Source organism: Arachis hypogaea, chromosome 7 (assembly GCF_003086295.3).
Source record: "Arachis hypogaea cultivar Tifrunner chromosome 7, arahy.Tifrunner.gnm2.J5K5, whole genome shotgun sequence".
Lineage (NCBI taxonomy): Eukaryota > Viridiplantae > Streptophyta > Magnoliopsida > Fabales > Fabaceae > Arachis > Arachis hypogaea.
Window position 1 is genome coordinate 67,970,208 of NC_092042.1, and position 26,365 is coordinate 67,996,572.

Here is a 26,365-nt window from a genome sequence, read left to right on the forward strand (position 1 = left end):
AGCAAGTTGGTCAAAATGACAAAGTGCATCTGATTTTATATGTGACAAAAAGTACCTTTAATACTTAAAGGTAAATTATATTGCCCTGCTATAAAACCGACTATGCTTTTATGGTACGGAGTGTTGGGCGGTCAAAGAGAAGCACGAACATAAGTTAAATGTGGCAGAGATGAAAATGTTGAAATAAATGGATGGTCATATGCGATTGGATAAAATAAGAAATGAAAATATAAAGGAGAGAGTTGGAGTAGCACCCATTGTGAAAAAATGGTAGAATCACGTCTCAGGTGGTTTGGACATATAAGAAAAAAACCGACAAAACACTCAATTAGGAGGGTAGATGAGACGGCAGATGAACAAAGGATAAAAGGCAGAGGAAGACTTAAGAAGATCATCCTTGAAATTATCAAACGAGATCTACATGTAAATGATCTCTTTGCAGACATGATACATGACAGAGTTCAATGACGTCATTTGATTCATGTAACCGACCCCACCTAGTGAGACAAGACTTTGTTGTTGTTGTTGTAGGAACATAGACTAATGTGTTCCAAACATAATTTTGGAAAGCAAACCAACACGGCTGGTTCATTTACTTAAACAAACAGCATAAAGCCAAACTAGAATCTTAGTGTAGCAATAAAATCAAATAAATCATTAGGGGGAGAAAATCTAATAATAAATATCCAGTCTTTTATGGTTGAGTATCATGCCCATCTTGCCCATCTCAAACTGGAAGGAGGGTGGAGGAGAGAGAATTATTAGACCTCATTACGATGACTAATATCTATTAATATTATACATAATTACAGAGAATGACTTAAATTAGAAAGGGCAAGTCATAGATATCTAATATTTACAAGAACAAATTAACTAACAGAGAGAAAATGAAATATTGGTTAGAAGGAATCTACGGTTGGAAGTCTATTGAATTGCAACACCTCTTGCCACTTGACACTGCCATGAATTTATTCTGCTATGTAAAGGTGCATCTTTGGAATGTAACACAACACCAACACGTCATCATTTTGAGTGAAGAGAGGCAAAAATCATGTTTGCTCATTGACTCTTCTCTCAGCGGCAATCGCGGCAGCCATTGATGGCGGCAAATGCCTTAGATTTGAATTTGTGTTGCCATTTTCATCAGCTTCTGGCATTATTAGTGGGGCTCTTGATAGTAAGGATTCCACATCCTTCAGAGTCAAAACAGGTTGATCTTGATTTTTTGTGTTCCCACTAATGAATGAATGATTGCTCCTACCTCTGTTTAGCTTGTATATGCTCTCTTCTACAGTGTCTTTGACCTAAACACGTTCAGGAACAAGCATAAGAACTCATATGCAACACAAACCTTCATCCAAAAGCAAGAAACAAGTGCAGAGGGGGATACATAAGTGATTGAAGAATAAGTAAACAATTTTTGCTCACCGGGAACAGGTCCATTTTGGAAATCCTCTCAGACCATTGCGAATCAAGGTTATCAAACACTCAAGTCACCAAATTTAATTACAAATAGGTCTCTGACATTTGTAAACGGGAGACATATAGGTCCCTCTTTACCGGATTCAAACCATTGCTAGAGGAATTTATGTATCACTCATTTACAAAAGTCAATGACTTATTTGCAATTTAAATTTAGTGAGGAATTTATTTGTCTTAGTGATAAAAGATCAGGGATTTATTTGTCCTTTTCTCTGTTGGATTCATCTAAACTCCAAAAGTTTAGGTGCACTATTGAGTTTGATAACTTGTTGAATATAAAAAAATAAATGACAAGTTTGTTGGTGCGTGAGATGGGGAGAAACAGAACAATGTAACAGCATACATTAATGCCTTCTGGTAACTTACAATGAAACGATGAATGAGGGTCTTGTTCTTTTGGCCGATACGATGTACACGACTGATCGCTTGTGCTTCAGCAGCCGGATTGAGTAATGGCTCTACAAGGACCACATGCTGTGCTTCCAAGAGATTGAGGCCATTGGCTCCATGTTGGATTAAAAGCAATAACACCTGAATAGATTTTGACACTGGCCTCTCACCTTTCTTGCCACTCTCGTGTCCTCTAAATTGACTGATAGCAACTTGTGCTTTCCTGAACCCACAAATTCATAACCAAAGTAAATTGAGCATAATGGAGTGGCAGATGTATACTATTGTGAAACATGGGATCACCAATAGTCACACACAGTTGATACAATAACCCTCACAATTGTGTTGGAGAATGACATTATAGACTGTCATTGGAAACTGGAATAACCTACCTAAACCTGTATTTATTTCATTCAGAACCAAACCACTACAGCAAGAACCTTAAGTTAAAAATAAAGAAGGAAAAAAGAAAAAGAAAAAGAAAGAAAGAAGAAACCCTGTCTCATATAATATCTAATGATGTTTTTTAACTTTTTCCCTTAAGTTTTTAACTCTGAACCGATAAGATATTTTACTTGCATTTCCAGCTAAAGAATTTCATTTGATTGCAAGTATTCCTTCACATTATGGTCATCTATGCATATTTGATATAGCAACATTCTGTCCTGACCTACTCAAGGTCATTGGAATCCTATTTTATGGGTCATGGACCATCACTCTTTTAGCCGCTGTGTTGAAACCAAATTTATTTTATTTCAGAAGAAAAAGAGCAAACAAACATCAAATTTAAATCATTTGGTCACAGAGGCTCTCGCATTATAAACCATATCTCCTAAAAATATAAGCTATCAACTAGAGGCCCATCAGCAGCTTTATATCTACCAATGTAATCAAAACTATTTTTTTCCAGTGTATCCTATTTCCTTTTATTTTTATCCAAATCTCTTCTCCTAGTCCAGCTTCAGTTTACAAATAGAGTTATTGGGTACATTATCTTCTTACCTGCCTCCTTTCATGCGGATGAATGTAATGTCATTTGCAGCAAAGGCATGCTCCAATACATCAAGTACGTCATTCCAACTAGAAAACACAAGAACTTTTGCTTTTTGATCTGTAGCCTTTACCCACAAGATTCTTCTAGTGATAGCTTCAATCTTGAAAGCACCCAAATCACAAAGAGAAAACAGTTACACAAAATGAAATTCAATGTCCTTAACAAGTTAATCAATAGAGTAACAATACAAAACTTGTTCTTGAAATAAATGCATTATGAATTTGTTTTCTTATAGAATCATACTACACTACTAATTTACGTAGTGAAGGGTTGTTTCTCAGAAATCACTGGGGCAACTAAAAGTACAAATTACACAATAACACACTGAAAAATGCAGCCAACACATTTTGAAGTTCATATTCAATCACACAGCACTCAAATGACAGTTTTTTAAGTTCACATCAGTCCCCCCGAGATTTTGCAGAACAAAGTTAGTCCTCTAAAGATTCTAAGCATCAATTTTATCCTATTGTTTGAAATGCAATTCTATTTGTAGTCCTTCGTTGTACATGCAGATATGAATTTCTCAGTAAATTATGGTTATCTTATAAATGGGGGATCAAATTGATGAAAAGAATCTGCAAAATAACCATTTTAATGTTGCACTGCCATGCAGTATATTATAAACCATGACAATTCAGACCTAAGAACATCACGTGCGGATTCCACAGGGTTTTATGCATAAATATAGGATATCTTTATTTATACTGAGCACGTCAAAAGAATATAAGCTGTAAAGGAAAACACCTTAGTTCCATATGAGCCTTTGACAGTCATGGATGCTTCACTTTTTTCACAGTTGTCAAGTGTATTAGGTGTTACAGAATTAGAAGATTCCTTCTGTGCATCAACAGCATAAGCAATGCTTCCAAAATCTGTATGCTGTCGACATGTTGGGCACATAACCCAATTGTGAATCTTGCTATGTTGAAGCCTATTCTCAGTCATAGCAAATAAACCTGTAAGAAACAGATGACAGTAATGTTTCATATATTATCAAGGTAAAAAGTCGCCTAACAATTCACCTGTTGAGCACAGATGGATGAAAGTAGAGTACCTATGCTAGGTGTTTTAAACGGTGAAAAACACATCAATGGGAACCATTGTTTCTGAGCACTGAATAAAAAAAAAGTAATACAAGAGACATTAAATTAATCCTTAAAAGCTTCTTATACCATTTTATCTTTTATAACTTATAATATTGAATAACTATCAATTTAAGCACCAAACAGATGTCTAAATATACATTGAAGAGCTAAATTGATGTCTATTTTGATATTCAAAATCCAGAGAACAAATTGGATGTTGCTGAACATTATAGAGGACTAATTTAGTATTCACTTTTAGGTGGGGAAGTATAATAAGAGATCAACTATTTTATGCAGCACCAACTATATATTCACCAACAATGAATAATGAATTATCTAGGTCCATCATTGTAGAATGGAACAACAAATGAATGGGACATTAAGCTGTCATATAATTACTTACATTTGCAGCACGTAACATGCCCACATTGAAATACCATTTTCTGACTGCCAAGCTTTTCTTGGCAAATTGGACATGTTTCTTCATCAGCTTTAAATATGACTGCACCCCTCTCTTCTGTAGAGTTTGGCAATGCAGTTATCTCTTGAGTTAATGAAGAACTATCTGGACTTCCCAATGGCAGCTTTTGCTTAGATTCTACCAAACCCTGAAAAACGGTTCATCTGAGGTTACAGATTCAAAAAAGCAAAGCAAATACCAATGCGCGCATAGTGACAAAATACATATAAAAACTAAATGAATCTCGATATAAACAAGTTTCTAAGGCTTGTTCCCTTACCTTTAAGTAGCGGAGCTTTCCTTTTATCTGTGACAACATGTTCAACGACATAAACTTATCATGCGAAAAGTTTGAGCTAGCTGCAAATAGCTCATCTTCACCTAAAGCATCAAGAGATTTATCATCCTCATTTGCCCTTAAGTGCAAACGGGAAACAGCCATCTTTATTTCATCATGGGCCCGTAGGTACTGAGCTTGAGCTAGAGCTAAAGATCTCGCATAGCCAAACTCCTTCCTCATTCCCTGTCAAAGTCAAGAACAACTGATCAGAATTCAGAGAATCCAGGGTGTCAGTAGATAACATCAGCTGCTGAAAACGACTCGAGCAGAATCAACCTAACCTCAAATGCTTCTATTACATGATTTTTTGCTTTCTAAGAGAAGGGAAGTATAACTTCCAAACAGAAACGTTGTTTAGGTTAATTTCCCTAAAAGGTTACGCTAATAAAATGGAAAATATTGCATCAACCCATACCTCAAAAACATGTAAATGCTTGGTTGCTGCTGTGACAATGTCCCTTCCCAATCGACCCTTGCAATAGTTCTTTATAACACCGAGAATAAGCTCCAATTCAGATGCTGATCTTGAAACCTAAATACCACAACATAACTAATATGAAATATGTATTTCAAGAATCCAACTGATCACTTAAATGAAAAATGAGGCTAGCATCTTTTATGGTCAAATCCATATCTGATTTTATGTGGAGTCCAGGTGTCTAGACTTTTAAGACAATATGGGATAGAGATAGGCCATGGTGAAATTATATACAACAAATTCATAAGACTAGAGAATTTTAAAAAGCAGTAGAATATGAAATTGATTTAATTTAAATACATTGCAAGACTCTTTCCTTTTCATTTCTGCATGGGTCATTTTTCTTAACAATTTTGCACTCTATTTCAATAGTAAATGAGTGCTTGGACATGAAAAAAAATTAGAAAACATATTTTTGTACTCCGAGGTTGAAGTTTTATGGAAAGCTCCGTCACATATCTTTGACATATTCACCTTAAATCAGTTCCTGTTGACAAGTTTCTACGGTTTTGGGATTTGGAGTATTTGTTTTTGTGCTTCTATTGATAATCTCTAGTCGCTCTTGTAAAATTCTATATTTATCTCAAAAAAGTTGTTCTTTTATCCAAAAGAATAAATCCAAATAGAAGAATCTAAATCAGCCTATGGACCCAAAGCAAAAGTTGATAACATGCAGTAACTAACCACAACTCTCTGTCCAACATTCCTTTTCTTTGATTCTTCATTATCAATTTGAGATGCTGTTGCTCTGTGATTAGATTTTGATAGCTTTGAGAGGAAATGATTCAATGCGAAATTCTTCTTCTGAAGATCTACTGCCTCCTCAGCGGATGAAATTATTCCGCCACGTTCATTCTTAAGAACAAATAGTCTTGCTTCATAATCCTGAACAGATAAGATAAACCTTGAGATTAGTTAGTTGTACAAGAGGAATCAATTTGAGAGAGAATTTCAGCTGCAAACCTGGAAGAGTTCATCTAGTTCACACAGAATGCATGGGGGACCATCACAATTAGGTTGGCAAGTTTGACATTTACCCATACGGTCAATATCTTCTTCATTTGGTTTTTCCATTGTTTGGTCAATTTCTAGCAGTCGATCTAATAGACCTTTCCGAGAGGTCTCTAACTGATCCAAGCCTGTCTGAATTTGATACTTCAGAGATGATATGCTCCGAAAACTGAATTAGAATAACAAATATAAGAACTAGACCTTTCACATGTGTGTTTTTTTTATATTAAAAAAAAAAAGAGTCAATTTCACAGAATTTCTCAGACTTAGCATTGGATTCTCAAATCTTTTTTCATTTTCACAAAGAGTATATCCACATTCAAAGAGATTCAGATGTTCGTTGTCAACACAGCCATCCTATTTTATCCAGCCTTGAGATCATCCCGGTGTTCTATATATTATTTGCCATAAACACTTTTCGTTCATAATGCAGTGACATGTTGGCAAAGACAGCAAATATGTTTTCTTTAATGTTCATGACCCATCTCAGACTTCTCAAGAACTAGGCCCTATCACTTTCTCAATTTCTTTTTTTCAATGTTTCATGCCTGATATAAGAAAAAAGAGTTCAAATTTCTCACTGCTAGGTCCAAACCCACATTCACCCACATGCATCAACATGCTTCGCCACAAAATTGGTCCTTTAATAATTGCTGAATTTTAAAATATCATTTTGAAAATAGACAAATGAAACATATATGGAGATAGTTAGTCATTCAAATGGTATTAGCACTCAGCGATTTCTTGTTGAAATTCTATAAATTCAATAAAAGCACAACTTGTTAGGGATACTGTTTACCACCAAACTTCATTCACTATGTGACATATATCTTGCAAACTGAAAGCATCACTAACCGAGCAGCTATTTTTGATGACTTTGAACTATTTGCAGCTGCTGAGATTGCTTCTTCAATCTTTCTAGACAACTCGGCTGAGAAATCCTTGTTCTGTTCAGCATGATGAAGTGCTTCTAGCCACCAAAACATTTTTTGATCTGCTTTGCTGTCACTAAATCCATTACTAACCTTCATAAAAGTTGAAATGTCATTTACAGAAAATACAAGAGTGTGAAGGAGTAAAAAATAACAATCAAAATAAATAAATAAATGTCATGAAAGAATATAAGGTTCCTGATTACTTTCACCTCTCCAAAACTTAATAAAATAAAATAAACTATTTAAAGATAGAATGTTAAATGAAACAACATAGAAGCGACATATCATCTTCTTTTCGCCTGTATAATGACGCTTTTCCTACCTTTTGACTTTTGCAAACAAAAAGAAGACATTGGTGCAATAGCTCATTTCGAATGCAATTAAACTGACTTAAATCATTATGTATGGTGGTCCTACAAAATCCTTCAGAAGCCTGAAATTAATCATCGCTGAATTTTAAGAGAAGAACAATGGTTGTTGAGTTCAAATAGATCACCTAAATGATCATAAAATTCGTTGTTCAAACTTAGATTAATGATGATATCAACTGTGTACCAGGAACAACATATTAAGAAATAGTTTGGGTTAATATCTTAGTCTTACGCACCCAGACCTCTTATAGTTCTTTGGCATTCACCAGGAAAGATCAACTTATCTTCACAGGCTTTTAAAATGACTCATCATAAAGTGTCAAAAGTTTGAAACAAATAAAGAAATAAAAACAAAATTTCCTTTAGATCCACTAAGGATATTTACCTGCATGTATGAGTTTTGAAACTCCTGTTCAGCTGCACACAGCTTTGTACTGAACACGGATAAGTATTTCTGCTTCAAATCTTCACATTCTGCTGTCAGAGATTCGACAGTGCAGACAGCTACATCATCAACATCCTGATTCTCATTTAAGTCATCTTCTGAAAGGCTGGATGCAGAATTGGATAGTTCTACCGAAGCCGCCGAAAATTTTGTGTCATCACAGCCACTTACTTTTTGCCTCTTCAAAAGACAATGATCAACCTTGTCAATAAAATGCTTTCTGGATGTTCGAGAGAACTGCTTTTCTTTAGAGGACACTCTCAGGGCAAGGTCTGCAGCCTGTGGGAGCATTTCGGCAAGATTATGATGAACGTGGATATTCAACAAAGGATCCAAGCGGAAATCCTCAGAATGCTCTTCAGCCAACGTCAGAGCTTCGTGGTACAGCAATGCAGCTTGAGATAATTCGTTTTGTATTGTTGCTATTGCTGCAAGCCCGTTCAGAGCAACAACTAACCTTCTAAGAGCTTCCTCACCTTCTACCTTAGTCTTGCTTATAAGAACCTACAGATTAAGATCCATGTCAATCAATAGACCAATGCACGCTGCATGTAAAATCTCACACTGAAGATTCTTAAATGATCATACCATTAGTATTTCCTCCATGGTCATAGGTGACTGCTGGAGGGAACGCAGACCAGAACTCCCAACTTGCGGGTGACAACAAGCCTGACGAAGTTTCAGCAGAGCATTCAGTAGCTTCCCTGCCTCTGAGTGAGTGATTAAAGAATCTGACAAACTATTTAAAGATGCAGAACCTGGAATCCACATGAAATATTCATGTCAAAAATTATTCCAGATAAACATTGGTTTCAAACAACTTATAAAATGAAATTAAAACGCCAGAAACCTGGGCCTTTTCTATTAAGGATATCATTTCTCAAACTTTCAATAACTTCGTGGGCATCTATGACACAGGTTTCATGTTGCCTCTGATAAAAGTGCTCTTCTACTGGTGAGAGTGTAAGCCAAGAGAGACACTCCTCCTGAGAGGGAAGGTCCAATTCATCTGCAACATGTTCTTTAGAAGAACGCCACATGATTTGTTTGAAAACTCTGTGTGTAAATTCCATAGCTCCCATATCTCCCTTCTGCAGAAGAATATAAAAACATATAAGAATACAGGAAATATGCATGGTGCAAACTATATGAATCTCATATAAGAAGAATTGATTGAGAACATGGGCACAACATATTAGAGAAAACTAACTGACATCATGCTAAAGAGAAGTTACTAAATGCCTCTGAATGCACAAGGCTTATAGAATGCCGTAAAAGAATGTAATTAGAAAATAGATATTCAGACTCCTTATGTTGTCTTTGACTATTGGTGGCCAAAAGTTAATATAACTAAGATTTGATTTGATAAAGTTTTTGGAAAGGTGCTTGTGCTTGGTGCATCAGAAAAAATCATATGCTGGTGCTTGCAACTTTTAGAAGTTAGGGGTACTTTTGAAAGCACCTAAAGAGGTGCTTTACAAAGTTAGCTTGTGCTTATCAAAAATAAAAAATCTAATATAACCTCATATATTAATGAATATCCAAATTTATCCTTGTATTTAATTATTTATGTCTATTATGGTCCTTCTAAATTTTAAAAGTTATTTTGCCAAATACAATTATTGTTACTTGTATTTATTGAGAGTCATTTTTAGTTTGATTTGCGTAACATAGGAGCTACAACTCATAGAAAACCATCTTTCAAAAGCCAATAAAGGTACTTTCGAAAAGTAAAAACTTTACTAGACCGGCCCTAAAACTTATCTTACGATATTCCTTTTTTTCTCATAAAAGAGAAACAAAGCAGCAACAAAGTTTGATTAACAACAACCAAGTCAAACATTAAAGTATCAAAGAAATACCTCATAAGGATCTTGAATAACTTCAGTCCACCACTTGTATGTATTGAAAGGGCTAGCTTTAAGAAACCTTAGCAGCCCATATAAATCATCAAGCTTGCGCTGAATTGGGGTTCCTGTTATGCACCAATGATGCTTAGAATGGAGTCTTAGAGCCATTTCAGTGGCAGCAGCAGTATTACTTTCCACCATTTGAGCCTCGTCCAAACAAACCCTCCACCAATATATCCTGGTGAGAAGAGTTGGGACAACTGGGTACCTACAAGGGAAGAATATTACTAAAACACTTGGGATCATAAAGGAGATATGAAATCTAAAGTTTCTCCGACAAATAATTTGATTAATCATGAGGAAACTGTTATTGCTAGACCATGCATCCTCTCCCTAAAGACTTGAGCTTTGGAGGAGCACTGGTTCATGACATGGTATCTATTAAGATTTTTGGTCTTAAGTGTCCAACTCCTTTCCAAAAGCTAGCTTAGAGGGAGAGAGTACCATAAGTGTTCATAGAAGCTATCTAGATTGCACTATTAGCTTATGTGGGACTCAACACTCTATATGTCTAATAGTAGACATGTAGATTTAGAGTGTGAACTTTGCAAGATTGAACATCTGCAAGTGGCCCAGCATAAAGCCTAATACAAGATGTGATATCATATTATCATCTCTAGATTCTTTGCTGAACTCCAGCCAAAAGTTAGCAGAAAGGATATGCTTGCTCATGTCATGTGTTATAAATGTTATTTTGGCTGTATGACTTGATGTGGAATTCAACAAAAAACCACAGCCTCTATGACCGAACAGCTTAGAGTTAAATTTCAGTATGTTCTTTGCATTCCATAGACTTCATGTTCATGCCCAATGGGCTTATGTGCAAGGGGACATATTAGATATGAAGTCGTTTATGTGTCTTCCCTTGACAGCTTATGCTTATGAAAGAGAGAGTTCATGTTGGACAGGCTTTTCTTTTAGCATAAGAGAGTTTGATTTCTGAAAAAAAAAAAAAAAAAAACATTTGTTATTCAATTTGTTGTTTTCAAAATTAATTATAAAATTCCACCTTGATTTTATTTTGTTTCCTGTTTGAGGATTTTATGAAACGTTGGTAGTTTTCAATGTTTTCTTTACAAAATCAACAGGAGTTAGGACAAAATAAGGAAGCATCCTTGTAATTAATCCTGAAACAGAAAACATTTTCTCACACCATATAGTGCCTTCAGCGAGACAGAATCAGAATATGTTGCAGAAAAAGCATGTGACATTCAGTATAAACTCGCATCATTCTCATATGGATGGGTAAAATATCCTGCCTATGAACATGATAATAACAATGGAAATATGACATTCTATGGAACCAACCTCTTTTGAAATCTCAAAAAGTGTCGATCACCTTCATGTCTATCAGAATCATGGGATAAATCCTCTTTAAGCACATCATAGGTAGTTAACACAATGTCAGCAGTGGCGAGTTCACTGATATCCATTATAGATGTGTTGGATAAAGAAGTCTCCCGCACGCCTTCATAAATACAAGTTTTCAAGGATCCCGAGCGCGTATGGCTACAATGATAGCTTATCATCAATTTGACAATGATAAAAACAGTTATATATATATATATATATATATATATATATATATATATATATATATATATAGAGAGAGAGAGAGAGAGAGAGAGAGAGAGAGAGAGAGTTATTGAAGCATGGAGAGAGACCAGAAACCCCCCAGACGTATAACATATAACACAAACAGAGATAAGGGATTAGGAATCCCCCTAAAAGCACCACAAAATAAAACACTCAGAATTTGATTAATGCTAACAATAATACTACAATATATTTCCTAATCTTAATACTAATCAACTAACAAAATAAATTAAGAAATAAGAAAAAGAAGTAAATAAGAAAATCAATTCCAAGAGATCATTAAAGAATATTCTTTGATACTCTCAAATACTCACTTTGGGCATCCATACTATTTAAGATCCCTACCAAACGATTCATTAAAAACAGCGGGAGGAGTGAGGAGCCTGTACCGTATAATTTCATTATGCCACTGGGGCAAAATAGGAGCTGGGCAGACAATAAGAGTGGCACCCGATGCAATGGGAGATTCAGTCACTTGTATTAGTTCAGAGCACATCTGACATACATATTCACCATCCCTTACAGCTATTGTGGTTTTATATGTCTTGCCTTCACATCCATGTCTTGATTTCAGTGATTTTCCTCTAGCTGAATAACCAACACAATCAGCATGCTGCCAAGCATCACAAATGTCACATTGAACCCATAGTCCTTCATATTTGAGACTTTCACTCACAGATCCACATATACACTCCACACGCTCCCTTTTGAGTCTTTTTAAAGTGACATTTTGGTCTTCATTAACTTGAGGCACTGGTTCAACTAGTATATCACTTTCAGATGCTGATCTCCGGTGAGCAAAGATGCAAGCAAGTAATTCAACAGTTTTTCCCAAGCCCATCTCATCTGTTGCATTACAAAATTGAGTCAAAGTGGAGAACTATCACTTAACTGCTTGGTCATGCATCCACTCTCTAAAAGCCTTAGACAGAGGCCAAAGAATCATTCATAAAAATAAAGAAGCATGGACAGAAATTTCATCAGCGTAGGACTCATTTGACCTATCATACAAGCCTACCATAACCATACTTTGGGACCTATTAACTCCATATGGTTATATGAAAAACTAATTATATATGCAACATAGCTTGGGACCTACCAGCAAGAATGCCTCCAAATACATAAGGCGAAGATGTCTCCGGGCACAAAGAAATATTCCCACTGAAGCCATTGTAACTCAAATAAGCATAAGGAAGAAAGAATAAAATTAAAATCATAACAGAGTTGGAAAAGGGGGGAAGCGACCCATAGTGAGACTACCAGGAAATAGTATGCAATAAATATGATTATATTAAGAAAAAAGGGTCAATAAACCTTGCCTGAATGGATTGAAAAACATTTTAGTACTTGTATCCAGAAAATCCAAATGCATGCATAATGGAGAATGAAACTGAATTCTTTCTCTTTCACGCTGACTTTCTTCCATTTGTTTCTCCCGTTCAACCATCCAGAAAGCTGCACGTCGTTGATAAGGCCTCAGTTCAGGAAGTAACTCAGGTATGTCATCTTCAAGCATTGGCTCAGATCTTATACACATACATACAATATACAAATAATAAGCTCAAACTAAAATTCAGGCATAGAAATTGCCTATAAATTGATTGTCATATCAAGTCAAGTGCTATTGGATCATTATAATCGGCATTGCTATGAGAACCAGATCAAAGAAAATGCTTAACTTACTTTGAAGGCTTAATGGCTTCATAAAAACCAGCAGGATCAAATCTTGTGTGTTTTCTGTTGCTGGATGTGTTATTTCCGGTCTCTGCCTGTGGATCAACTTCCATTTTCATACAGCTACCAAATCCATACCTAACTTCTGAAGTTACTATTTCTGGACGTAGCCAAGACATGACATTCATCATACTCCTTTTCCATAGTTGCCTAGACACATCAAGAAGTGACTCACAAGCATCAAAGGCACACTTTAGTATTTCAACTCTTACCCTGAGAGAAGAAATATCTTCCGAAATCCTAATCCCAAGAACTGGCCTCAATGTGAAAAATTTCAAACTTGCCAAGTGAACAAGGCCAGAAACACCTTCATCCGTTCCATCAAAAATCCCAGACAACAGCACGGTACATTGTTCCAAATTGTCTATTGCATCCCTTTTCACAAACTCTAGATGAATATCAGTATAGGGTAACACGGGCCAATGACCTAACTTGATTCGACTAAGAACATTATTGACATTAGACACTCGAAATCTCAACAAGTACCGTGGATCCTGGTAAAAATCCTCACACAGTTCAAAACCAGAAAACCCTTCTCTCAAATTTAAATCCCTCAAGACAACCTCAGAAACATCAAGGTGCTCACCTGACAACCAACCAGACCGATCAACTTCAACAAAATAGGGTATATCAACTTCAACAAAATCATCATTTCCTCCTTTACTTGTCCCTTCAACATTCTGCTTATCCAATTCTGCTTCAGCAGTAGAATTTGTTTCAACTATTAACCCCCCTGATCGATGAGGTTTACTTTTTTTCCTCCCCATCACTTGCGAATAGTTACCACTAGCAAATGAACAAATAAGATAAACAAGTTAATACACTAAACTACATATACTAGACATTAAGACTCCTTAAAAATTAACAAAACTGATACAGAAGCTCAACATACACTAAACTACATATACGCAGCATTTAACTTCAATTCCAAACAGCACAAGCACCAAACCAAATGAAACACCATAAAACCACATAACACTACAATTTAAGAACAAAAACTAACACTAATAAGTAATGAATAACATGAACTAAAAAAAGGTAAAGACTTAATGAATAAAAGTTCAAATGGTTTACGAATTCAACATGAAAATTAACAGAATTGAACCAAAAAGTAGGACAAAAAAGACATAGAATGGAAACAAACAAAATTAAAGAAATTGGAGAATGAACAAAATCAAAACCTCCAAACATTTTCTTTCAGTTTCGTTCAGGAATAAAAACAGGTATGAATGTGGCACCTGAATTCGTGAATTTGAATTGGAACCTGAATGAATTCGAGAAGAAGAGGGAGTGTGAAGCTGGGGAGTGAGTTGTACGCGCGAGTTTTGCGACTGCCCGAAACGGGGTTTGGGATCTTCGTAGTAGATGAGAATAGATAGGGCGGAGCAATGCACTTAACAAGTCTCTAAGAAGCTGTTTACCGCACGAGGAGTTAAGGTTAATGATCGATGGCTACTACACCCGTACGATAATTCCACCAAGTGATTTCTTCGTCGAAGGGAACAAATCCAACGGTCCTCATTCGGTTCTACGTTTCTAAGTTGGCAGGGATAAATCCATCGCCGAATTTTATTTAACAGTTTGTTGCTTGTGGATAGCTCACAAAGTGAGATTTCAAATATTTATTTAAATTTAAATGGATTAGTAAATAAATTATTAAATCAATTCAAATTGATTATTCTATATTTTTAAGTTATTTAACATCGAGTAAACTACTATTTATATCCACGAAAGTTGAAAATGTTGACACATTTACTGATAAAAAAAAGAAAATTACCATTTGTACCCATAAAACATGAGTTTCATATAACAAAATTATCCAAACACTAAAAAATCACATAAAAATCCCAAATTACCTTTATCATCATCTGCATCATCCTTTTTCCTCCACCACCACCACTACCACTAACCCCATCCTCTCTTTCTCCTTCCATTTTCGGAGCTTGTCGCCACCGCCAGAGTCCGTCAACTCTGTCAACTCCTTCCTCTCTCTCTTTCTCTCTCTTCCCTTCTGTGTTTTGCTTCGCTCTCTTCTACTTCTTCAAATGGTTGTGTGATGTAGGTTCACTGGTCTCTGGGTTTGCAGATTGGGAAAGAGCGGGTGAAACTGCGAATTGGACAGGGACTGGATTGGAGTTCTGTGTCAGCGAGAGATGGAGGACTAACTGGAACGGGTTGAGACAGCGGTAGCGATCAGGCAGCGACGGCGGCTCTAGGTTTGCGAAAGGCGGCGAAAATAGAAGGCGACGGTGGTTCTAGGCTCGCGGAGGTGAGGCGAGGGGAAGAAGAAGAAAGAGAGAGGAAAAGGGTGGAGGAGGAAAGAATGGGAAAAGGACGCGGCGGCAGCGAGTGGAGGTTGGGTAGGACTTGATGGTGCCAGCGACTGTTGAGTGCCACGACGGTGGTTACGCAGAGGAGCAGAGAAAGAAACAGGGGTGATAAGGGGCGAGAGAGAGGAAGAAGATAGGAAATCGGGTGAGGGGGCAACAGCTTGGTGGTCGCCGGTGGTGGTGCGGTGGTCTGAGACAATTTGCTTTTTCTATTGTTATTGTTGTTATTGCTTTATGTGAAGAAGATGATAATGGAGGTATAATGGTGGTGGTGGTGGTTATGGTAGTGATGAAGGAAATGAGGTGGTGGTGCTTTTGAACTCAAAGTTTGGCTCAGGCGAGGAGGAGACAGGGAAGGAGAGAAGGAGGGGTGGATGATGCGGATGATGATAAGGGTAATTTGGAGATTTTATGTTATTTTTTAGTGTTTGGATAATTTTGTTATATGGAACTCATGTTTTATGAGTACAAATGATAATTTCCGATTTTATGGGTAGATGTGTTAGCGTTTTCAACTTTCGTAGATAAAAATGGTAGTTTACTCTTTAGTATTTTCTTTATTTTTTTATAAGTATATGGGCTAACTGTCCACGCTACCCAATTAATATCCTAGGAAAACAAATACCAGTAATATTTGTCAAAAAACAAAAAAAAAATAATTTAGATATTTTAAAGTGAAAAAATTAGTAAAATAATAAATTAAAAGATTAATTACTATTAAATTTATAATTTTTATTATATGTAAATTTTATTATTTTAATTTAATAATAATTAATTTTTTTACTTACTTTATCAGTTCAATTTAGAAAAAAAAATCTTGATCTAAGAAAAAAATACAAAAAGATAACAAGAGAAAACTATGGCAACCATAATTATCATATAAGGCTAATCTATCATTACAAGCATTAACTTCTTTGAATTCATGATAGAAGTCCAAATGATAAATTTGTTGAAACAGTTTCTAATCATCGAGACCAAGAGTTGGAGCAATGATGCATTCTCAACTCTTGGTGTGAGAGAGACGGTACAGAGATCAGTCCAAATCGTAACAAATTTTGTCTAACAATTTATGGTGAACCGAAACTAATCTTGGTGTTAAGACCTTGTAATCACAAATATTATTTAATATGTTTAGAATAGTTATGGATTTTTAAGTGCGTGAGTTTGGCTTTATGTTGGAGTAGTTTTACTTACAAGTGGCCTTGATTTATATGGGGTGAAGTGACCAAAATATTTTGCATATGATAGAACGGAAAAAAAAACTTTTCACATAAGATCATAGGTATGAACAGTGTAAAGAAAGGAAAGTCATTCTCCCGAAGTCTCTCACACATTCTCACTTTTGAGTCTATCACCCATTTTCAACAGCACATCAAAGAAGAGAGATCTAAACCCTAGCAACCACTCAACCCCATGCCCCAACTTCTTCATCACTAAGCTACTCTCTATCAGCTAGAGGGTGTCATTGCCGTCGGCCTAGCTTTAACCGAACCTCCCGCTTCTCCTGTCTTTCATTTTCTCCCACCTCTCACGTCGCTCCCATCATCCGCTTTTTCACTAGTGCTCTTCGTTTCTCCATTAGAATCTTCTTCTCAACATAGTGATAGTTTGTTCTCTCCTCGAAATCTCTCTTTCTCTCTCTCTATCTAATCTCACAATCTCTCACCACAAACGTCTCTGCTTGCGCTCAGTCGTCTTGCCGTCGTTGTCTCTCTCTCTCTCTCTCTCTCTCTCTCTCTCTCTCTCTCTTTTTAAGCTCACTCTCTCTCATCATTCATAGCCTTTCGTTGCTTCTTAGTTAATGTTAATTTTGTTCTGACTCCTGAGTTAATGTTAATTTTCTGATTTAATGTTAATTGTTGATTTTGCTCTAAATTATTATAAATTTCTAAATTAATTAGTGTTGATTATTGTAAATTTTTCTAAGTTTAATGTGTTTTTTGAGTTAACAGGAGTTTAAATCCTTCCTTAAAATTATTCTTAGGGCTAGCTTAGAATTATACACATCATGATTTACGGGAAGTGATGCTTCACCAAGTCTTCGTTTATATTATATATCTCTTTACATTTATTTATTTTGTTTTGAAATTTGAAATTTGACATTGGATTTAAGTTTATGTGAAGTTATCGGAATCGAATTTTCAAACACAATGAAGATGGAATGACTTTTTAATGTTTATTTTCCAAACATAAAAGGATTATACACATCATCATTCATGGGATAGTTTAGTGTGTTTACTATTTTAAAAGTTAATTAGTGTGTTTGTCATTATGTTTGAACTTGTTTGTGAACTTTTAATTTTAAATTTTAGACAAATTATTAGATGAAATTGTAAAATTTTGAATTTTATTAGTCTAAAAACCATTGAATTTAAATATTTGAAATTATATATTGCATTTTTTATAATTTTATTTTATATTTAACTCAACCGGTTCAACTACTGTTCGATCCCAATTAAACCATTGAACTAACCACTTGAAAGGTTCACTGACCAGTTCGATTCTCGCAACCTTGGTGGTAGGTGTGAGTGGAGGGGCATTGGGGTTCATCGTTAAAGGCTTTAGCTATCATCAACCAAAGTGGTGTGATATCGACGGATGTAAATGCTACTCCTAGACTTGATTTTCTATGTTTGGGGATTGTGAAGGACACCAATTATGAGGTAATTGTTCAGTCTATATTGTTGTGTAAGCTTTTGTTCCCTTTCTATTGTAGTGTTGTCAAATATGTTGGAGCCGCCCGGTAGTTGACGCCATTAGAAAAAAGTTAGTAAAAAATAGGTAAAGGGCGAAGTAGTGGTACTAATTGTGGGGTGGTTGGGGCTTGCTCTGCTAAGGGGGTGGGGAAAAGTTACGTTTTAGGATTTAGAATTGTTTTGTGTGAAAGTGAAATAAGTAGAGTTGAGTAGCTTTGAATTGTGCATGAAAAGCATTAGAGTTGCGTGCTTTTTATTCCAAGGATACATAACAACAGGAAGGGCTAAAACTTTAAGTTATATGAATTGTGGTAATTTAATATAATTGTATGTTATATTAGAACTGCAGTTTAGTGTTGAATTTGGTTGGAAAAATTGTATTATGTTGTTATCTTATTTGTGTGTTTATAGATATCCATATGGATGATAGTCGTGGCGAAGCAGTTGGAGAAGGTGGGGGCGATGCTGGTGGAACATATGGCAATTCAAAAGTGAAATTTACTGACGATGATAATAGCTTTGAGGATGTTAATGAGGATGAAATGATTCAATATGGAGAAGTTGCCAGTTTAAGTGTGGTTGATTTATTAAAGCAGGTTTAGGATAGTGTTAATGATGCCTATAAAGTTTACTGCAGATATGGAAGATGTCATGAATTTGGAGGTGCGAAAGGGTGATTTTGACAAAGATTACAATGGAGCGTACTCTTTGTTTGGGTTCTTGAAGAAGGATATGTACAACTGTATTGACAATGCGAGGTGGGCGAAAATAGCAGATGGTAATGCGAATACAACCCTAGTATATCTTGAAGGAAAGGCTGGTTCTGACCCCGATGTTAGTTGCTAGATGCAGCATGATTGCCGATAAAAGGCTGGAAAATTTGATATGAGCTGACAAATCAGGTCAATCAGACTACCAATACTTTAGCAATGTGTTAGCCTTTGACTTTACTTATAGAAAAAACAAGTACAATAGGCTCGTTATTTTTTCAAGTGAAAATAACCACAACTAGACGATAATTTTCGGGTTTGGCTTGTTGATCGACAAAAGTGTTTCATCGTATCGTTAGATGTTAGAGAATCGTTTAGAGGTGATGTGCCAGAAGAAGCCATTGGTAATTGTTACTAATGGAGATAAAGTGGTGATTAAGCTGTCAAGAAAGTATTACTTGAAGTGTCACATCGGTTGTGTGTGTGGTATGTGGAGAAGAATGTGACCTATAATGTGAACGATGAAAATTTGAACACCTTGTTCAAGAGATGGTTGTACTCAGACATGGAGATTGAGAAATTTGAGGCAGATTGAGAGGAGGCGATTGAGGAGTTTGGGTTGAAGCATAGTTTGTTGGCCAACCAAATGCATGAGAAGAGAAAAATGTGGGCAGAGTACCTGTGCAATAAATTTTGTGCTGGATTTCGAACGACATCACATTATGAGGGAATTAATGCATTCGTCAACAAGTTCTACAAGTCAACCCACAGTATATCTAAGATGATCTAGAACTTAGAACTAGTTGTGAGGGAATATAAAAATAAGGAAATGATCTTCCAGTTCAACTCGATATAAATGGTGCCTGTGATGACCACTTGTCTTAGATCAATTGAGTCGGCTGCAGCAAAGGTGTGTACGAAGGAAGTGTTTTCGAATGTGAAGAAAGAGATATAAAGAGCTGGAACAATTAATCTTGTGATGAAAAGGAAGTGTCTCAATACAATGGTGTATACTTTAAAGGAATACAAGAAGTCAGACACGCACATAATGGCATCTTTTGGTAGCGATTCGAGGAAACTCGAATGCCAGTGTAACTTTTGGCATAAAAATGGTTATCCTTGTAGGCGTATATTTTTCATGATGATAGTTGAGCATCTTGCAGAGATTCCAGATTGCTTAGTTCTAAAGTAATAGAGATTGGATGCAAAGTTTCCTGACAAATATGTTGAGAATTGGGATAAGTCAAGCAAGAGGGGTTATTTACTACGTCATGATGTCCTATATTTTACATCATAATGGCTATTTTTTCTTGGGGCTCATAACTTAGCGATGTTCCACAAGGCAATGGATGGAATACTTAGCCTGTGTGGAATGCTAGAAGTAGATTGTAAGGGTTGCACATTAGAAAATGGGATAAAGGGTGTAAAAACTGTTGTTAAGGACCCATAGGTGGCTAAATCAAAGGGAGCATCTAAGATACCAAAGCATATGCATGGGAAGGGTAGGGATTGCACCTATTATAAACACACTGAACACACAAAAAGAAAATGTCCCGAAAGAAGGGTCAGAAAGAACCCTCAAGCTTAGAACAAATGTGTGGATCCTTCGTAAATAGAGGTAGATGGGGTTGTAACACAGGTTGAGTTGAATGTTAGTGCATTTATTATTCAGAAATATAATTACACAATGTTCACTAATTTATTTACTTGATCATATTTCAATTCAATTATGGGTGACATATCTGTCATTGTGATTTTTTTGTGCAACTATTGTTAAGTTTTGATATATAGGCCTGATGAGGCATATGCGTCACAAAAACATGTAAGAGGCAATGGACAATAGACATTGTCAACCTTCAAGCTGTGACCTCAATCAAAGATGACCTACATTTAAGTGAGAAGAAAGCGGAGACATCTCCCAAAACGGATTGGGAGCAAGAGGTGAGTTGAATCAATTGTCATGTATTGCTGTTAAATTTGAATTGTATTTTGCATATTGCTGCATCTAAGTTGTGTCTGATTGATTGAGTTTGAATTGTGTTTCCTATATTGCTGCATCTAAGTTGACGTTGATTCTTGTTGCTACTCATGCAATTTATGGAGTTGCTATGTCAAGTTTAGTAAGGTTCCAACATAAATGGCACAAATTTCAGATATATTGGATAGTCAATCAAACACAATGACCTTGTTGTGCATGATGGTGTACGTGCTTGATCTTTATGTGCGTTTAAGATAGCATTCTGCCCGAAAACATTAATTTTACTTTTTTTTTCTTTGTTGCTTTAACTGCATGGTCTTTTTTGTCAATACACTTGCTTAAGAGTTAAATATTAGGTTAATTGTGATTGGTTAAATATGGAAAATAGGAACATTATGTTGCCTAGATCATGTCTTCCATGCTAAGCTTATATTGTGAAAATCTTGGGCAACTGTTATTTTTTCCTCATGAAGAATTTACGTGAAGGATTATACTATAGTTAATAACCATAAAATGAATTTCATTTCATGATTGAAGATAAAATTCGGCTAGCAAAAGAGAAACTTAAATTAAACGAGGCATTTGTGTCTTATATTTGGGTTTAGAACCAAAATACATACTCGTTGGAAAGCGTTGGTAGTAGCAGCTTCTCTTTGTTATACATATTTAACCGCCCTAAACCCACTAAGGCATCTCCAAAATATATTGTTGCACCTAATAATGCATTAGACTACTATGCCGCTACATTAGACAACAAACATTACACCCATAAATCAGAAATATAGATATATTCAAAACACAATCCATTGGTGCACGAAATTGCAATCACACTTTTGCATTTCCGCACAACTAACCAGCAAGTGCACTGGGTCGTCCAAGTAATACCTTACGTGAGTAAGGGTCGATCCCACGGAGATTGTCGGCTTAAAGCAAGCTATGGTTATCTTGTAACTCTTAGTCAGGATATCAATAATTCTCAGGTTTAATTGCGAAAAGTAAAAGAACATGAAATAGATACTTGTTTTGCAGTAATGGGGAACAGGTTGAGATTTTGGAGATGCTCTATCTTCTGAACCTCTGCTTTCCTACTGTCTTCTTCTTCATACACGCAAGGCTCCTTCCATGGCAAGCTGTATGTAGGGTTTCACCGTTGTCAATGGCTACCTCCCATCCTCTCAGTGAAAATGTTCAACGCGCTCTGTCACAGCATGGCTAATCATCTGTTGGTTCTCAATCATGTTGGAATAGAATCCAGTGATTCTTTTGTGTCTGTCACTAACGCCCAGCCCTCAGGAGTTTGAAGCTCGTCACAGTCATTCAATCCTTGAATCCTACTCAGAATACCACAGACAAGGTTTAGACCTTCCGGATTCTCTTGAATGCCGCCATCAATTATAGCTTATACCATGAAGATTCTGATTAAGGAATCCAAGAGATATTCACTCAAACTAAAATAGAACGGAGGTGGTTGTCAGGCACACGTTCATAAGTGAGAATGATGATGAGTGTCACGGATTATCACATTCATCAAGTTGAGGAACAAGTGATATCTTAGAATAGAAGCAAGCGTGATTGAATGAAAAACAGTAGTAATTGCATTAATCCATCAAGACACAACAGAGCTCCTCACCCCCAACCATGGGGTTTAGAGACTCATGTCGTAGAAGATACAATAAGAAACGTATAATGTGTCATGAGGTACATATACAATGTCAAAATATCCTATTTATAGTGAACTAGTAACCTAGGCTATACAGAAATGAGTAAATGACGTAAAAATCCACTTCCGGGGTCCACTTGGTGTGTGCTTGGGCTGAGCATTGAAGCTTTCACGTGTAGAGACTTTTCCTGGAGTTAAACGCCAACTTTTGTGCCAGTTTGGGCGTTTAACTCCAATTTTTGTGCCAGTTCCGGCGTTAAACGCTGGCAATTCTGAGGCTGGTTTGCAACGCCGGTTTGGGCCATCAAATCTCAGACAAAGTATGTACTATTATACATTGCTGGAAAGCCCAGAATGTCTACTTTCCAACGCAATTGAGAGCGCGCCAATTGGGCTTCTGTAGCTCCAAACAATCCACTTCGAGTGCAGGAAGGTCAGAATCTAACAGCATCTGCAGTCCTTTTTTAGTCTCTGAATCAGATTTTTGCTCAAGTCCCTCAATTTCAGCCAGAAATTACCTGAAATCACAGAAAAACACAAAAAACTCATAGTAAAACCTAGAAAAGTGAATTTTAAATAAAAACTAATAAAAACATACTAAAAACTAATTAAAATGTACTAAAAACATACTAAAAACAGTGCCAAAAAGCGTATAAATTATCCGCTCATCATCCATACAACAATAAAGAGAAATAAGCAAAAGAGTGTGTGCTCCCCAACTATAATGCAATTTTTAGGATCAAAAAGTGAGGCTGCCATTTGGTGAGGGTGTCTTTGCAGATTCTTCCTCATCATTCTTTTGTTTCCTATTAGAGCAAGACATGATACGATCCCAATGAGCCATTGGCTTTGCAAGATATTGCATGAGCTATTGGATTATGATGCCCTATCACTAAGTCTAGAACTAACCTCACCCTAGTTTGGTCATTGTCATCCTGGTTCAGATAAATCATGTCTAATTTGAGAAAGAAAGAACTTTTATAGTAACAAAATAAGGGAAGAAGCATTGAAGATGTAGCACAGTTACCTCTAGTATGAAACCATGATACAACTACGACTGCATCATCCATTAAGCTACCCACACATTGTAGTCATTACTACCATAGCTCCGCTGCCCAACTGTAGACTCTTCCACATCGTATGTGGACGGATGCGGTTTTAGATGGTCAAGATTTTGCCAAAAGTGCTTCTCATTTAGCATAGTCTCTATAAAAAAAGGTTTGTGAATGGACTCACAAATTGTAAATATCACTCCCATATGATTTATTCGAATGATACAAAGCGTTAACCATAATGAAAATAGTTACCACATATTTTATTTGTGTAATCACCGCACCATGATCTAAGGTGCTTTTTGCAGAGTCAAGATACACCAATCTATAGCAGACTAGGTCCACTATATAAATTTGAGTAATTAATGATTAATTAGTTAATAAATTAATTATTATTAAAAAAATTAGAAAATTAAATTTTATAATTTAGGGAAGTAGAAATAATTAAAATACGAATTTTAACACTAATTTTAAAGATTTTGGCAAAAAAAAGGGTCAAGCCGATTGGACTGGGCCTAAGGCCCAACATATATATAACAAGAACTCAGCCTTATCTTCCCCAAATCATATGAATCATACTGCTGAGGGAGAGAAGAGCCATGAACCCTAACCCCCATTCCTCTTCCAATTTCAATTCTTCATATCTTTCAATCCAAAGCTCCAAGTGATGAACCGTTTGTAGTCACGCGTTCATCTTGGATTTCTTTACAAATCCATCAGAAAAAAGTGGTAAAAAATTTGATATTTCTCACCTAGCCTTTCCCTTCCCAATTTTGAAAATGTTGGGTTCATAGGTATTGAGATTTTGTGTTTTAATGATGTTAGGTGTGCTCCAATAGTAAGGAATTATTGGGTTTTTACTTCGAACATCCATGAGAACGGTAAGAAACCTCTAACCCTTGTAAAATTGTTGAAATAGCACTCCCTATGTTGATTTTGGTGATGTTTATGTTGAACTAGATTGAATTATGTAGATTGTAACCAAATTGATGAAGTTGGAGACTTAAATTGAGTATTGGGAGCTGGAAGTCCATTTGGTGGAGGCTTAGAGCTTGTGAATTGTGGATATTTGAAGTGTTCCGAACTTAGGGAGGAATTGGCCAAGGTATGATTTTATTTTCTCGTAGATAATGTGTAATGTAACGTAAAAACGTAGGCTAGTTGACCATAGGTTAAGTTAAACTATGAGGACTTATGAAAGTTTAGTGACTTTGGTGAAATGATGAAATTGATTATGAGAATGTGTTGAACAATGATGATTGTGATGTTTGATGATAACAATGAGTTACGATGATGATAGTTTGATGAATAATGAGTCATCTTGTTTTGATTTTGGATTGTTTAGAATGGAAGGGAATATAATTGAGTAATTGGTATATGTGAAAGAGATGGAATGAATATAGAAGTGTTTAGAACTCAATTGGTGTTGTTTTGTGGTGTAATTCATTGGTTTTTAAAATGGAAGTTTTGGTAAAAATAGAGGTTTGGTATTTCTGGTAAAACTTAATTTTTTACCAAACTTCGGCGGGCCATAATTTGGCTTCTGGACCCTCAAATTTTTTCAAACTTGTTTCAAATGAAAATTGAGTTCGTGAAGTTTATGCCGTTTAAAGAATGGACTAAAAATGATTTTTAACAAAAAAGTTATGCGCGTTGAAAGTTGGTGTGCAAAAGTGATTTCTGGAGACTTAGCAGCTTTTTTGAACAATACAGGGCATGCGTACGCGAGAATTCCTTATGTTTCAACACCTTCATGTACGCATGGGGTGGACGCATACACAAGTTTGGCTAAATTTTGGAAACATGCATACGAATGATGCATGCGTACACGAGAATACCCAGTTTTCAAACTGACTACGTAAAACTCATTTCATGTTTCAATTTAACAAGCAACACCAAATTTACCAATATTCATGACCAAGAATTCAATCATAGTCACAGCCAATCATTCACAGCCAAAAATCCAAACTCAATAACATTATAATTATTAACATATTTGCAATTATCTACTATATTTTTGGGCATTCTTAATTGAAAATGGTTGATTTTAAAATAAAACCCCCTACCTCAGTTAGTCAAAACTACAGAATTTAAATGCGATAGTCCCTTTTTTCTTTTAAATCTATGGCAGCAGCAGCAGCCGCCCTATTGTTGGCTTCTGGCACAGCAACACCTCCTAGCAACGGCTCCCACCGTAGCAACCTCCAACAATCAAAAGATCAGAAATCATAAGCAAGAATGGTCATGGCTATGGCAACAATACTAACTTGATTAGTTCCGATAGCTAGGGCATGACTTGGTTCGTCTTTAATAGTGGTGGCAGCGGTAATCCTAGCGACGGTGATGGTGGTGGTGACGGAAGCAAGGCACGACGGCACCCAGCGGTCCCTTCCTCCTCCGCACGACCTTCTCTCCTCTTGCGGCTCTGCTCAACGGTGACCAAGAAGCATGGTGACCAGCACGAAGCTTATCCAACGACGGCTATTCGTGGGCGTGTTGGTGGCGAGCTGGCGGCATAGTGGAGCTTCCCCCTCCCTTCCTTCTTCTCTGATCCCCTCTGCTCTCTTTTTCCCTTTCTTTCTCTGGTGTGGATGTGTTGTGTTTTGTATCAAAAGTGTGCGTGTGTGTCTGTGTATAGGGTGTGC

General features: G+C 36.3%; 1 protein-coding gene across 8 annotated transcripts; it reads right to left on the bottom strand.

The window, feature by feature from the left end:
* Positions 1-632: 632 nt before the first annotated feature.
* On the bottom strand, positions 633-14,837 carry LOC112703334 (uncharacterized). Of its 8 annotated transcripts, none has more exons than XR_011864106.1 (21): positions 14,559-14,714; positions 13,244-14,080; positions 12,880-13,086; positions 12,660-12,721; positions 11,950-12,406; positions 11,273-11,473; positions 9,917-10,172; positions 8,905-9,145; positions 8,643-8,812; positions 7,995-8,558; positions 7,159-7,328; positions 6,256-6,472; positions 5,977-6,177; positions 5,230-5,346; positions 4,755-4,997; positions 4,418-4,622; positions 3,984-4,042; positions 3,674-3,885; positions 2,875-3,026; positions 1,849-2,095; positions 633-1,304 (listed from the first exon to the last, which is right to left on the bottom strand). XR_011864106.1 is itself a non-coding variant. In XM_025754736.3 (20 exons), the coding sequence occupies exons 2-20, from the start codon at positions 14,059-14,061 to the stop codon at positions 1,050-1,052; spliced, it is 4,995 nt and encodes a 1,664-aa protein (XP_025610521.1). In that variant the 5' UTR covers positions 14,062-14,080; positions 14,533-14,837; the 3' UTR covers positions 633-1,049. The 8 variants fall into 8 exon arrangements, 6 of the variants coding, with proteins under 6 accessions (XP_025610521.1, XP_025610523.1, XP_072055644.1 ...); XR_011864105.1 differs by having other exon boundaries at positions 14,533-14,694; XM_025754736.3 differs by lacking the exon at positions 3,984-4,042 and having other exon boundaries at positions 14,533-14,837.
* Positions 14,838-26,365: the final 11,528 nt, after the last annotated feature.

Coding starts and splice junctions, on each gene's coding strand:
- LOC112703334 (XM_025754736.3), bottom strand. CDS start 14,061: ATGGGGAGGAAAAAAAGTAAACCTCATCGATCAGGGGGGTTAATAGTT. Junction 12,722..12,879: donor ATGTTTTTCAATCCATTCAG/GCAAGGTTTATT, acceptor CAATGGCTTCAG/TGGGAATATTTCTTTGTGCC. Junction 8,559..8,642: donor CCATGGAGGAAATACTAATG/GTATGATCATTT, acceptor CTTAATCTGTAG/GTTCTTATAAGCAAGACTAA.